This window comes from Macrobrachium rosenbergii, chromosome 17 (assembly GCF_040412425.1).
Source record: "Macrobrachium rosenbergii isolate ZJJX-2024 chromosome 17, ASM4041242v1, whole genome shotgun sequence".
NCBI lineage: Eukaryota > Metazoa > Arthropoda > Malacostraca > Decapoda > Palaemonidae > Macrobrachium > Macrobrachium rosenbergii.
The window spans coordinates 6,112,018-6,125,252 of NC_089757.1; the positions used below are offsets into that span (position 1 = coordinate 6,112,018).

Genomic DNA, 13,235 nt, shown 5'->3' on the forward strand with positions numbered 1-13,235 from the left:
TTTAAATACTCTCACAGACCTTCTTCAAAGGATTTGTTCGAATAAAAAAAGATTATTAACCCTTTTGCTTACCGATGCTGGTAAGTCCTCAGGTTACTGATGACGTACTCAAATGTCAAAAAAATATAAAAAAAGATTGCAAAAACTAGCAGACAAGATGAGGATCATTTTCAGCAAGTGCTTCTGATTTTTTTTATACATATGTGACATGTATGTTTATTTATTTTGTATAGTTTTAGATTTTTACTCTATAATTACACCACTTATCTTTTTTAGAGAGAGAGAGAGGGGAACGAATACTTGACTGGATGCCACTTATTTTACAGAAAACGTGATGTTACTTTGTCAATCACTTTTTCATATATTCATTGATGTATTTATAACTTTTGCATTGCAAAAGCACCAAATTTATCTGGGTATGTTATGGTTTACAACAATGACTTTATTGCAATATTTTTTGGGGCAAATTATTTTTTAGGGGAAAGTGCAAAATTTTCACATATCTCGTAAATTCTACTCATTATTTCACCTACATAAAATATTTTAGGGGGATTTTTATGCCATTGTATACAGCAATCAGTCAGATGCCAAATGAAACATTTATCGCAGGTATTGCATGGGTGTCTGGCACTTTTCTTACAGAAAATGCCATGCTACTTGTCATTCATTTTTTCATTTCATATTTTCCTTTTTAAAATTTCAGCATTTTGCATTATAGTAACTAGGTAATTTACCTGGGTGTGCGTGGACAAAAAACAACTTATAGCGTTTAGTTTTTTGGGTGGGAAAAGTGCAAAATGTTTTCATACCTTGTAATTTCTACTCATTATTTCACCGTCATGAGAGTTATTTGGGGGGGATTTTTTTATGCCATTGTGTAGAATATTCATTCAGCTACAAAATGAAAGAAAATTGAATGGTCTACCTTGATAACTTCTGGGAGACATGTGTCTTTGAAGAAATAAAGGTATAAACATTTTTATGCTTACCACTCGAGTCACTGCCACTGCCCACAGACATACAGTAATTGTTTATAAGAGTCATAAGCAAAAGGGTTAATTAGTATCATTACTGGTGCAAATTTGGGCATTCATTCAATATTACTTTAATATTAATGCACTAAATTCTTTACAGTTGGGAACTAGGTCGTGAGTTGGCCATTTAGTAACCACATTGAACTGGTGTGACAAATTCTCAAACATAATAGTAGTAAATCTCAAAGTTTCTTTCATTTTACTGATGACTTCTGTAACCCTGGTGTTTTACATAATTGTTTATAGGAATATGGCTGCACCGTCTGCGCCTTCACCTCCTTTGAAGCCTATATAAGTAAGGATCAAATGGTTAAACATTTATACCAGCTTCACATACCTTATACTGTAGAAAGAGTACCGGTTTACCTAACCTAATGAATGTTAAGATAAGAAAATGATCTGAAAGAAATATTTCTGGATTGTCCCTGTTTATGCACAAAAGTTTCGAAATTCAAATTCAGTGCACTATGTTTTGTGTACACAGTGCCACCAATTATTTGTCTCTGTGGTTGTCTCATTCACAACAGCTTCAAACTGTTTGTGCATATCAGAACATCATCACAACTAAAGCTGTGAGCCATCCAGGGAACATGGGTCTTTTCTCAGGTCATAGAGAAAAGGAGGCGGAATAACTTGTCCAAATATGCTCAAGTAAGAGTGAAGGGACAGGCCGTTTGGAAAAGTTAGTGTAGTTTTGTAAATGTTGGAGGTTTAATAATGATGTTGGATTCTGTGAACATGCATTTAATCTCAGGGTCATGGGGAGAAATGGTTAAGTGACAGATAAACCCTTGATTTAAACAGGCCTCATGAATACTGTAATGAAAAAATCATATAAAGTGACTGCAAATTTCAGTTGTTATAGTTACAGCAAAGACTATTAAAATAAATCAGGCACTGGATAATACCCTACAAGAACCAAAATCCCAGTTAATGTCTGTGTGCACAATCCAAGGACAAGCTAATGAAAGAATTCTTGTTTGTCATCCTTGAAGAAAGATATTGCAGTCCCTAAAGCCAAAGACTGTTAGCCCCAAACAGAAGTGATCATACAGTAAATGGAAAAAAAAAAAGTAAAAAAATACACCGTAGTTTCTTCAGAGCAATTTAATTTTATATGCAGCATATAATGTTGTATGAAACTTTCACCCATGGCCCAAGAAACGTAGCCGCAGCCCATGAAACTCAGCCACGGTCTGGTGGTAGCCTCTACCATGGCCCATGAAACTCTTAGCTGCACCCCATGAAGCTCGGCTACAGTCCAGTGGTGGCCTGTGGTTTTGGTAACTATGGCAGTGCCAGAAGTACGATTATGGCTAACTTTAAACTTAAATAAAATAAAAATTACTGAGGATAGAGGGCCACAGTTTGCTATGCTTGATGATTGGAAGGTGGATGATCAATGTAACAATTTGCAGCCCTCTAGACTCAGTAGTTTTTAAGATCTGAGGGTGGACAGAAAAAGTGCAAACAGAAAACGTATAGACGGACAGACAAAGCCATCCCATTAGTTTTCTTTTACAGAAAACTGTAAGGGATTTCAAGGAGTTTTTTTGGTAATTGTAAAGTGCTATTAAGGACATGTGTAAAAATATTACTTTCATAATAAAATTAAGTTTCTTATATACTTACTAATTAATTGCATAGCTGTACTTTCCACTCGTGCAGCAGCTTAAAATTTTAAAATTCATGGTAGCACTCTGACTGTTTAGTGTAGGTGACCAGTCCCACCCACTACATGTAATGGGAATACTAGGAACAACTTAGCTGACAACCTCATTCTATTTCTGCCCTTACGTCCATTGGAGGGGAGGAGGGTTGGCTCTGACTCTGTAAATACTTGGTAAGCAAACATGAAACTTAACTCTATTATGAAAATAACATTTTCATATAAGTAACTTACCAAGTAATTACATAGCTGATTCCCACATTGACAGGAGGTGGGATACATGGATATATTCCATTCTAAAACATTAAGATAAGTAATGAATTTAAAATAAAAAAAAGCTGCTAGCATTGGAAAACAATGCTTGTCATTTCCTCATCAGTTAAGAGAGCCTTTGCAGGAGAATACTGTCTCTGGAGAGGTCATCCTGGGAGTAAACGACGAAGACAAAGATCATCTTGGGAATAAATGAAGACGACAAAGAACTCCTGGGGCGTTTAGAAGACTGAGCTATCAGGTCTTGAGTGGAGTTCTTCTGGAGATGTGACGCGACCTCTTCCACGATCGACTGGAGAAAAAGGTGAGAAGAATCCAATGGAGAAAATAGCAAGGCGGATCTCTGTGAAGAAGTGACTCCTCTTGTGGTGAAGGAACACCCAAGTTCTCTCTTTTTAAGAACTCTGAAAGAGTAAAGAGACGTGAGTTCTGAAGAGCTGTCCCCAGTGGGCGCACGGGAGCAGATGCTGGGAGCACGGGAGCTGGAACTGGGCTCTTGGGAGTGGGCGCTGGGAGCACGGGGCGAGATGGGATCTTGGGTGACAGGCACTAAGAACGATGCTTCGGCCATTTGGAATCCTTGGGAGAATGAAAATGGAGAATCCCATGGATGCGCAGGTAGCTGAACCGAGGCAAAAACTGAAGGATCACACCGTAGCTGCAAGGTGGTAGTGGGTTGTTGAAGGTCTCCCTGTGACACTTGACAGGCAAAGGGAAAACGGAACTGAGTCCTCCATGTGCCTTTTCAGTGGCCAGGACAAATCAAGGAAGCGTCTGCAACACCCGTGGTCGGAATCTGAGTCCGAGCTCGAAGACAAGCAGTACACATCCAACATGCCTTTACACTGGCAGTCTGTTGAAGCTTGGGATCTTGCAACAGGCTCGACTGAGGGGGCAGCAACCTGTGGGCAAACCCCGCCAGCCTCCCTTGGACCTCCCAGGTTTAGGGGAGTGGGACAATGACCTTCGTCTAGGAGAACCAACGGGATGGGAAACCACGTCCTCCACTGACACTTCACTTTACACTTTATCACTGAAAACTTTGTCCACCAAAACACTAAGGGATGCCCCTATCTCTGGCACTGAATTAACACTAGATTTATTTTCTTGTCAACTTAAGACGACTCAATTCTAGACTCAAGACTGGCCAAGACATCGGGGTCAGAAGCACGGGAATATGAGGAGGGATAGAGGGAGGGCTGAGGATAGGGAAAAAGAGTGTGACCGGGAGTAGAGGGAAGAGGGAGGCTAGAGTCTATCTTAGGCTTAGGAAAAGAATCCCTATTAACAGAGGCCCTACTTTCGGCTTGAGCGGCCGCCTTCCTTATCCCATTCTCCTCAAGGCTATTAAGATGAGATTCAAGCACCTTCCACTTACTCATCCCAGGCCTTGCACTCCCCACCCGTATTCTCCCTCGAACACACCTGCCCTCTACACTTGGTGCACCTAGTATGTGCATCATAACAAAGCTTAACTAATCTAACCTTACAGCCTTCGCTGCAATAGTGACGACTGGAAGAGCTAGAATCACACATAGCTAAGTAAAAGTAAGTCTACATGCAATAACAAAACCAAAAAACAGCTTGGGCTAAACAAAAGTGAAATACTTCAACTTCACCAAGCATGCAACAATCTGTGAATCAGGCAGGACTGCAATGACCGACTTGTTGACAGCAGCACAGCATAAAAGAGAATGACGCTATTCGCTGCAAGTCGCTTCCACGCTCCTGTGGCAATGGGCGGAATTACTTGGTAAGTTGCTCATATAAAACATCTCCACTTCTTTCTGGAAAGCCAGTGTCAATTAAGATCAATTTTATTTTTTTTCCTGAGTGTCAATCAACATCAATTGAGAAATTAAAAAGACTATAGCTATACATGAAAAATGTTGCTTCATTAACCTGATAGCTGTTAAATTTTCTTGGACATACAGTACAGCATAAATCACTTAAACCTTAATTCTCATTATCTAAGTGCATTTATGTTAAAAATAAAAATTTTTAATATAAAATGGCAAATAATATAGAATTTACTGCAGAGTTTTTAATACTATGTTTCTCCGGTAATAACGTGCATATTTTAGCACTCCTGATATTCTTGAAACTATACTGGATAGAAATTCCCTGAAATTTATCACTCAATATGTGAAGTATACTATGCAAAACTTCATCACAAGACCAATGAAATAATGGTAACGCCAAAATCATTATACCTTTTCATGTTGACAAAGTCTCAGCCAAATATTGCAGTTCAAGCATGTAAAGGAATAACAAATGCAGTACTTCTGAGAAAAAAAAAGTCCATCATAACCTCCATAACTGTCACTTTTTTCTCTTCCACTGTTTAAAAATGCCCTGCACAAACCATACACTATATGCAGTGATATATAAGAACTGATTTCTTCATGATTCATTAGGTACACAAAAGTAGCGTCAGGAAGTGAAAGTCAAACACTGTTTTAGACAAATGTATTGATACACTATTCCATATTTAATACATCACTAAGTGTACAAAAACTACTAACCATGTAAACACACAACACTATTAATTACAAGTTGAATTGATGCACTCATGTTGCAGGCATACATTTAAAAATTAATCCTACTTTCCAGACTGTTCTACATTCTACTGACAAAGAGGCACAGCAAATGCATCATAAACATTAAAACCTAATGTCTCAAGCTTCTCTTCCATTAATACCTTCTGCAGTAACTGGCCAGGTGCTGGAGAAAGAGCACCATGCACTATTCCAGATAACACAGGGACAAGTTTTGCAACAGCTAGGGTATGGTTGCTCAAAAATGCACCCTGAGGAGGGCTGATTTTCATGGCAGAGTTGTTGTCTTCTGCAACGCTGAGAGGTTCTTCTCGATTTATATTACTGACCCAATTGTACGTAGTACTACTTGAGCTTTGCTGGGGTTTATTAAGAGGATAGAAATCTGCCAATCTATCAAAAATGTGGTTAAAACCATGCTGAATTAAAGAGTCCATAACAATATTAAAATCTTCACTACCTAGAATATCACAAGTCTCAATCAACATATTATACAAAACCCTGCTCTCAGAAGAATCATCCTCTGGAGGCAGTGGCACTTGTAACACATAGCTTGTCCAGTTCTCCAGTTTACATGACTTACTTTCTGGAAATTCCTGAGAAATTCCTTCCCCAGCTAACAATAGCCTGATTTCTTGGAAAACAGCTTCCAACTGTGAAAGTGTTAACTGCTGAGTGAGGGGTAATCCAGTGGCTATTTTTGTCACAGCTCGAGTAACATGCTGTGTAAGTTTGGGAACCCCTTCTTCAACCAAAAAGTGGACAGCAGCCAAATATTTCTGTTGCAGTCCTTGAGAAATTGGTATTCCTGCATGACCCTCATGGACTAGGTCACCAAATGTATAACCACCTAGAAGCATCAATTGTACACGTATAGCAGAGGCCACCAGACTTGAAACATAAACAACTGATATGGCACGACTAAATCCTATAACTTTAAGTTGCTGCCAAATGCTGTGCTTGTGCTGTGGCTGCTCCCTGATAGCTAGAAGAAGAGCTTCAGAGTCTAGGTCTTTTGTTACAAGCTCCTTCAAGCTACCTGCTAAACTCATGACAGTTGTATTAGCTGTTCTCTGTGTATTCTCATAATGTTGTCGTTTTTTCTGCTTTTGAAGTAACATTCTTGTCTGTGCATCATGCCACTCAAGCAATTTGTGCTCTGCATACCGACTTATGAGGGCAATACCACCAACAACAGCTGTACCTATTAAAAACTTCCTCCTATGCCTATATACAAAGTCTCTTATTCTAGAAAACATACTGAAGTGTTATTTACTTATCCACAAAGCTCAATAAATGTAGAAGATGTACCAATGATTTACAAAATCACAGCTGCATTCTTCATACTTAGCTGTACACAGTATTCTTGAATCACAGGTGGCCTGAAGATGTTGATACTTTCTGAAGTCTGTTTGCAACAAAATTGCTAGAATCAATAAAGCGTTCAACACAGTTTTTGATGCAACTCTCAGTGCGTGATTCCAGTCTTGTAGAAGGGCGATCCATACATTTATCCCAGCATTTTTCAGTCAACTCATGAACAAGGAACTGAAAAAAGAATCTTTTTTTCAGTAATATGAAAAGTATTTTAGTAAATACTGTACACATTAATGACAGCCAATATAGGGAACAAGGCCAATTAATACATTCTGAATGGATTACTGAAATTCATCTCAAATAAGAAATTCAGGATAAAGGATATGACAAAATTACATGATATACTTTGCATGGGTTTTCAATTCATTTATTACAAATCAACAATACTGCCTAGTATCGAAAACATAACAGAAGAAATTATTCCATGCTCCTCAGATCAAATTAAGACGAGCAGGATGAATTTGCCAGGGTAAAATATCACCTTGTCATATATCCTCTTACTATTTCATAAGTCATCAACTAGAATGGCACCAAATACACGCTGTAAGCTAATTTTGAAAAATGCATAAAAATGCATCAGCACCGTGATATTTTGAACCTTTGTATCAACAAATCACTGCACTTGACTCATCATTTACCTCATACATAACCTTACACTTCTGAACAAAGCACTAGAGGAATATTATCCTGCAGACACAAATGATTAAATGAAGCCATTTTGCAAGAGGGGCGAGGACTCGCGTGAAAACTTGAGGCCGAAGAACAGAGCCCAAAACTGGAAGACTCTGCCCAGGAATACGAACCTGAGACACTTCCTGGAGTCTGGATGGATGGGGACATGTAAGTATGCTTGCATCCTGCATGTCCAAGGTTATCATCCAATTGCCCTGGTGAATGGATGACAGAACTGACTGGTTTGTCTCCATCTTGAACTTCGTCTTTCGTACTAAGTGATTCCGGGTGCTGACATCAAGGACTGGTCTCCAACCCCCCAGTGACTTAGAGACTACGAACAGACATTTCTAGAAACCTGTGCTGCTGTCCTCGACTTCCTCTATGGCTTTCTTTAGAAGGCGGAAACAGACCTCCTCTGAAAGGGCCAAATGCTTCTCCGAGGCTTTTCAGTAGGCCGTCAATACGATGGGAGAAGTTACTAATAGGGGGCTCTCCATGAATGGGATGCAGTAGCCCTCCTTCAGAGAAAGCCATCGTCCTACAGGAAACCCTCAAGAACCAAAATTCTCCGAGAAGAGATAAATTTTCTAATCGTCTCTTCAACACAAAAGCCTGAAAATTGTGAGCATCTATCCTCGTCTCCAGATACAGGATGGACTGAATGGTAGTCAGGGAAAACTGAAAATTGATCATGATGTCTAGTGACTGAACCAGACAAAGCAACTGATCCTTGGCCCTCAGAATCTCATCTAGAGAGTGGGCCACCATCCCCCAAAGGACACCAAAATCCTCATGAATATGAGGCGCTGTACACAGTCCGAAATAAAGTGCCTTGAACTGGTATACCTTCCCGGCAAACACAAATTCAAGGAACTTGCACACCTGAGGATTTATTAATACTGGTATGTGGAAATATCCATCCTGCATGTCCATCGATATCATCCAGTCATGCCTCTGGATAGCAGCTGGAACAATGCTGGATGATTCCATGGCGAACTGGGACAGATGAATAAAACTGTTAAGTCTAGATAAATCCAGCACTGAGCACCAACCTCTTGACACTTTTGGTACTGGAAAAAATCTGATGAAAAATCTAAGGGAATTTACCAACACCTTTTCTAGCGCATTCTCCTCTAACAACGATACAACTTCTGAACAATGAGATACCTCTCCTGCTGGTGAATTATTATTATTATTATATCAAAGTAGTTTAACCAGACCACTGAGGTGAGTTTCAGCTCTCATAGGGCTGGCCTTCCTGCTGGTGAAGATACAAAGGAAAGGCTATAGGAGACAATGCAAGTAGAAAGGAAATCCACTTCTTCAGTACCTCTGCCACTCAAGGTTCTGCTCCTAAATCTCTCCAAACATGTCAGACCTGCAGTCACCCTTCTACCACAACCTGAAGACTGAAAACCTGATTTCTTTCTGGTAAAGAAAATACCTCTACTCTTACTGGAGGGGCCCAAAGGATGAAAGGAAACAGGCCTTTTCACTCCTCACTCGAGAGATTGTCTAAGAAATTTTCTTTATTCCTGTACTGAGATATCCTCCCTTACTGCTTTAAAAAGTAAGATTTTGAAGGTGATCCAAAGTAGCAACCAAAACAGCTGACATCTTCTGAGTAAGAAAAACCTTGATGAAAGATATGAGCACAACTTCTCTTTTCTTCCATACTGAATTAGTATAAGGATATGAAAATGCCTGCAGCATCTGAAATAACCTTGTCTATGCAAGGCACATTCAAATGACTCCTCCCACACTTTAATACCAGTTGGCCCCACAAACTCCTTAAGTTGGAGCAGAGAAAAGGCAACTGTACTGAGCAAAAGTCCAGCAAAAGACAAAATTTCAATAACTAAACTTAGACCTGGGCAAAATCTCTGCCTCAGTATTTGTTCAAAGCACCTTGCTAGTCTCAAGAGCAAATCTCTTCAAAGGGTCAAGACAGGCCGACATCCAAATCATCTACCAAAGATGATTTAAGCGCCAGTAATACGCCTGTATCATAAGAGGTGGCTAAGCAACTTAGTAAAATAAGACGAGCGCTGGCATCCTTAAAAGAAGTCTTGGGTGCTAGAGCCCAAGAAATCTCACTGAAACATATTCTAATTGAAGGAGAAAGTCTAGCTTTTTAAAAATTTTAGTAATAGATGACATACTCAAGGATACCAGAGACCTAGTCCCCACTGGGCTTGTTTCCTCCAGTAAATGAGGATAAAGTGAGGTGCAACGCTCCACAAGTGCTGAAATCCTGGAGTCTCCGCCACTTCAAAGTCCTCTTTCACCAGAGAAGGAGATTTTTAATAACACTTTATACCTATACCATTTGTTCTAGAAGCATTAACATCATAATTACTAGAATCTGATGAAGTTAAAATTTGGCAAGAGTATTTTTACATTTACCAAAACAATCCTTCGGCAATTGCACTAAATGAGAATGGAATGGATAATATTTAGGCTAAAGGCCAAGCACTGGGATCTATGAGGCCATTCAATGCTGAAAGGGAAATTGGGTGTAAAAAGGTTTTATAGGTGTAACAGAGGTACAGTAAAAGGAATGAAAGGAGTTGCAGCTAGGGGCCAAAAGGACATTGCAAAGAACCTTAAGGAATGCCTACAGTGCACCATGTGAGGTGCACTGAGAGCACCACCCACTATTGGGTATTGGAGTGCAGTAAACAAGAGGAGACAAGGAATAAAATCACACTGCCTGAGAATTGACACAGTTCCCTTACAGTGGACTTTTCCAGCTGTTGCAGGACATCCTTTGTTTAAATGGTGTCCCTACCACGAATTCAATCAATCCTTTAGGAGACTTAAAATAAGGTTCATGTCCCACTCTAACTTCTCAATATGCTTTTTCTTAGCCAAAGGGGAACTAAAGGTGGAGCTAAAGAAGTCTCAGGTCTAGCTATATGAGTAAGAGAAGAAAGAGCCAGACTGATTAGACACATATGATGGCAAAGGCACTTGAGAGGGAGGGAGGGCAGATATATGTCCTGACCTAACTATCTGCTTTTTCAATCTACCCGGTTCCCTTCTTTTCTTTTGTCTACAAAACTTGAGCATATACAGTAAATTCTTTTGACCAATCCCTACATTCTTCATATCTATTCTAAAGATCAGAATCTACACCCCTGCAGCCAGTATCAACAGTGCATCTAATTGAAAACTACACATCTGCTAACACAGTAATCATTTCCACAGAACTTGACATTCTTGGCTTTGCTTCCTGTGGATGAAGTCCTAGGAAAAGGCAGTCAGCCCATAGTCAAAACATCAAAACATCAAAATACCAACAACCTTCTGCTGCTATAGTAAGGAGAATTCTGACAAAAACTAAAACATTCAAAACACACCTGGTGGAGAACTGGAGAACAGGTGATCCAGACATCATCTGGATCAGCCAAGCAATCTTCTTTTATTTGAATGCCGACTTGCCTTAAACAGTTGTTAAGATTCACCCCAAGTAAAAAAAAAAGATGGCCTATGGACAAGCACCATAAAACAAAAGGTCAGAGGAAGTGAAAACGTATAACATGCAGAGAACTTGACGTTAAAATCTCACTGACATCAAGTCAAGAGCATAAAAAATTACTGAGAAACAGCAAGCCTCAAATCTAGTGTTAAAAATGGCATTATTTGCAGGAAACTGGAGAAGAATCAGACTGAAGCAACAGAAATGAGACTAAAAAGAGTGAAGAAAAGAATAAATTTTACAGTTCAGTATTCTGGAATTAAGACAAAGAAAAGATAAGAATTGTTAGGCATAAGGTCATAAAGATCCAAAAAATGTTGGTCCCTTAATTCCTTCCCTCCTATATCATATCTGGTGGAATGGCAAGACTTAGCATAATGCATCTCCTCAGTAGAAAACCTTCATGTGTGATTATGATTGCAATTACTTGTAAAAAGAAATAAGGTATTTGCAGAAAGAAAAACTGAGTGAAATTATGCAAACAGCAGCAACTGCTTAGAAAACTAGTGAAGGTGGAAGAAGACTTTACTATATGGCCAAATATTACATGGATTCAAAATTCAAGATGAAGCTATAAGCATTGAGAACATACAACATGATGACATTTTTGAAACAATGTACTGTAGTTTAACAACTTCTAGTCTCTTATCTAACTGCTTTACACCTCTTCTTTATCAATGATCTCCTATCTGCCTCTTCTGTTCATAATCTTAAGTGATTATTTAATCAACCACATTTTAAGTCTCCCAACATCCTCTAGTTTATCTCATGTTCCTCCAAAACTCAAGTTCTGCACATTAAATTTTTTATTTTCTCTGTTAAAAATGTAATCAAACCATTCTTGTCTTTAGTGAAAGTTCAGTTATTTAACTTCTTCACGACCATAACCATTCTGCTTAATAAAAAATAATCTTGAATTATCAGGTCTCCTACCTCCCCGTTCCTAATATATTTTACTGGTCAACAATAAACAACTTTATTTGTCAATATCACAGCTTTCACTACAATTACTACCCATAAAATGTGTACAGTATCACTTAAATAAATTGTCCAAACATATAGATACATTAATCAAACAACCAATAAAAAATATATATTTAAACTAGTTCACATACTCTATCAATTCCCAGCATGTTTTATGGGCCAACTTCTAAAATACAGCAAAACTGTAATATAAACCAATGTTTGAACAATCTGGTATTTGTTCCAAATATTCAAAATACATCTGGAGTGGGAAAATTTCTGAAATCTACTAAACAATCAGTTGCCAATGACCGGACAGGTTTTTAGTGATAAAGAAACAGTGAATCTCCAGAAGAAAGAAAGGGATGAGAAACACTTTTCATGGAAGGGGGCTGCCCATCCAAACAATAACTCCTCTCCTTTTCACTTTTCTCACTACCTATCATATAAGCCATCACCTCTCCCAAATAAAGTTAGGAAAATAATTGCATTTATTTCATTGATTCCCTTTTCTTTTTCTTGAAGCATTCTTGCATGCTAGGCTTGTTAAATTTTTGTCAGTGTGCTTTAATTGGTTGTATTTTTGGAGGTCTGGAATGGATTAATCCTATTCCCATTATTTATGGGAAAAATTTGCTTGGTTCAAGGATAGCCTTCTGAAAAGGATTAAATCCTTTAACTGAGGTACAACTAATTACAGTACCTATCCTTAGCTCAAATATTCATATATCCTGATGCTAATAAAATGTTGTTGAAAGAATAAACAACAAAAAATAAACTAACTACAAAATATAGTCTATACTGACTCATGCATAAAATACTTAGCAAATGGTTTAGATAGCTAAAAAGTTACAAAAAACCAATCCATTTTAACCAAAAGACAATTTACATGAGGCAATTAATAACCCATTATTGATCATTCATGAAATATCAAGCAAAGTAATAAGATCAGGGGTATAAACATTGTAGATGCAAGTATCTGTACCAAAACATGCCAGTAACAGAGATGAATAATGGCTACCAGTTCTTCAACTTCCTGCTAGAGCATGCACAGGCATAAAATCAACAGAAAGACTACACCTTTCTTTTTTAGCCCTTATAATAACAAACTCCCCTAAATTAGGCCTTATTTCAGCAGATCATGTGCATTTTCCACTTAATCTTGTAAGGATGCAAAACTAAGATAAGTGTAAATACACATTTAA

General features: G+C 38.4%; 1 protein-coding gene across 1 annotated transcript; it reads right to left on the bottom strand.

The window, feature by feature from the left end:
- Positions 1–5,430: 5,430 nt before the first annotated feature.
- Positions 5,431–7,060, bottom strand: Pex3 (peroxin 3). The gene has a single exon (XM_067119480.1). It carries the CDS (start codon positions 6,791–6,793, stop codon positions 5,603–5,605), a length of 1,191 nt encoding a protein of 396 aa, XP_066975581.1. The 5' UTR covers positions 6,794–7,060; the 3' UTR covers positions 5,431–5,602.
- Positions 7,061–13,235: the final 6,175 nt, after the last annotated feature.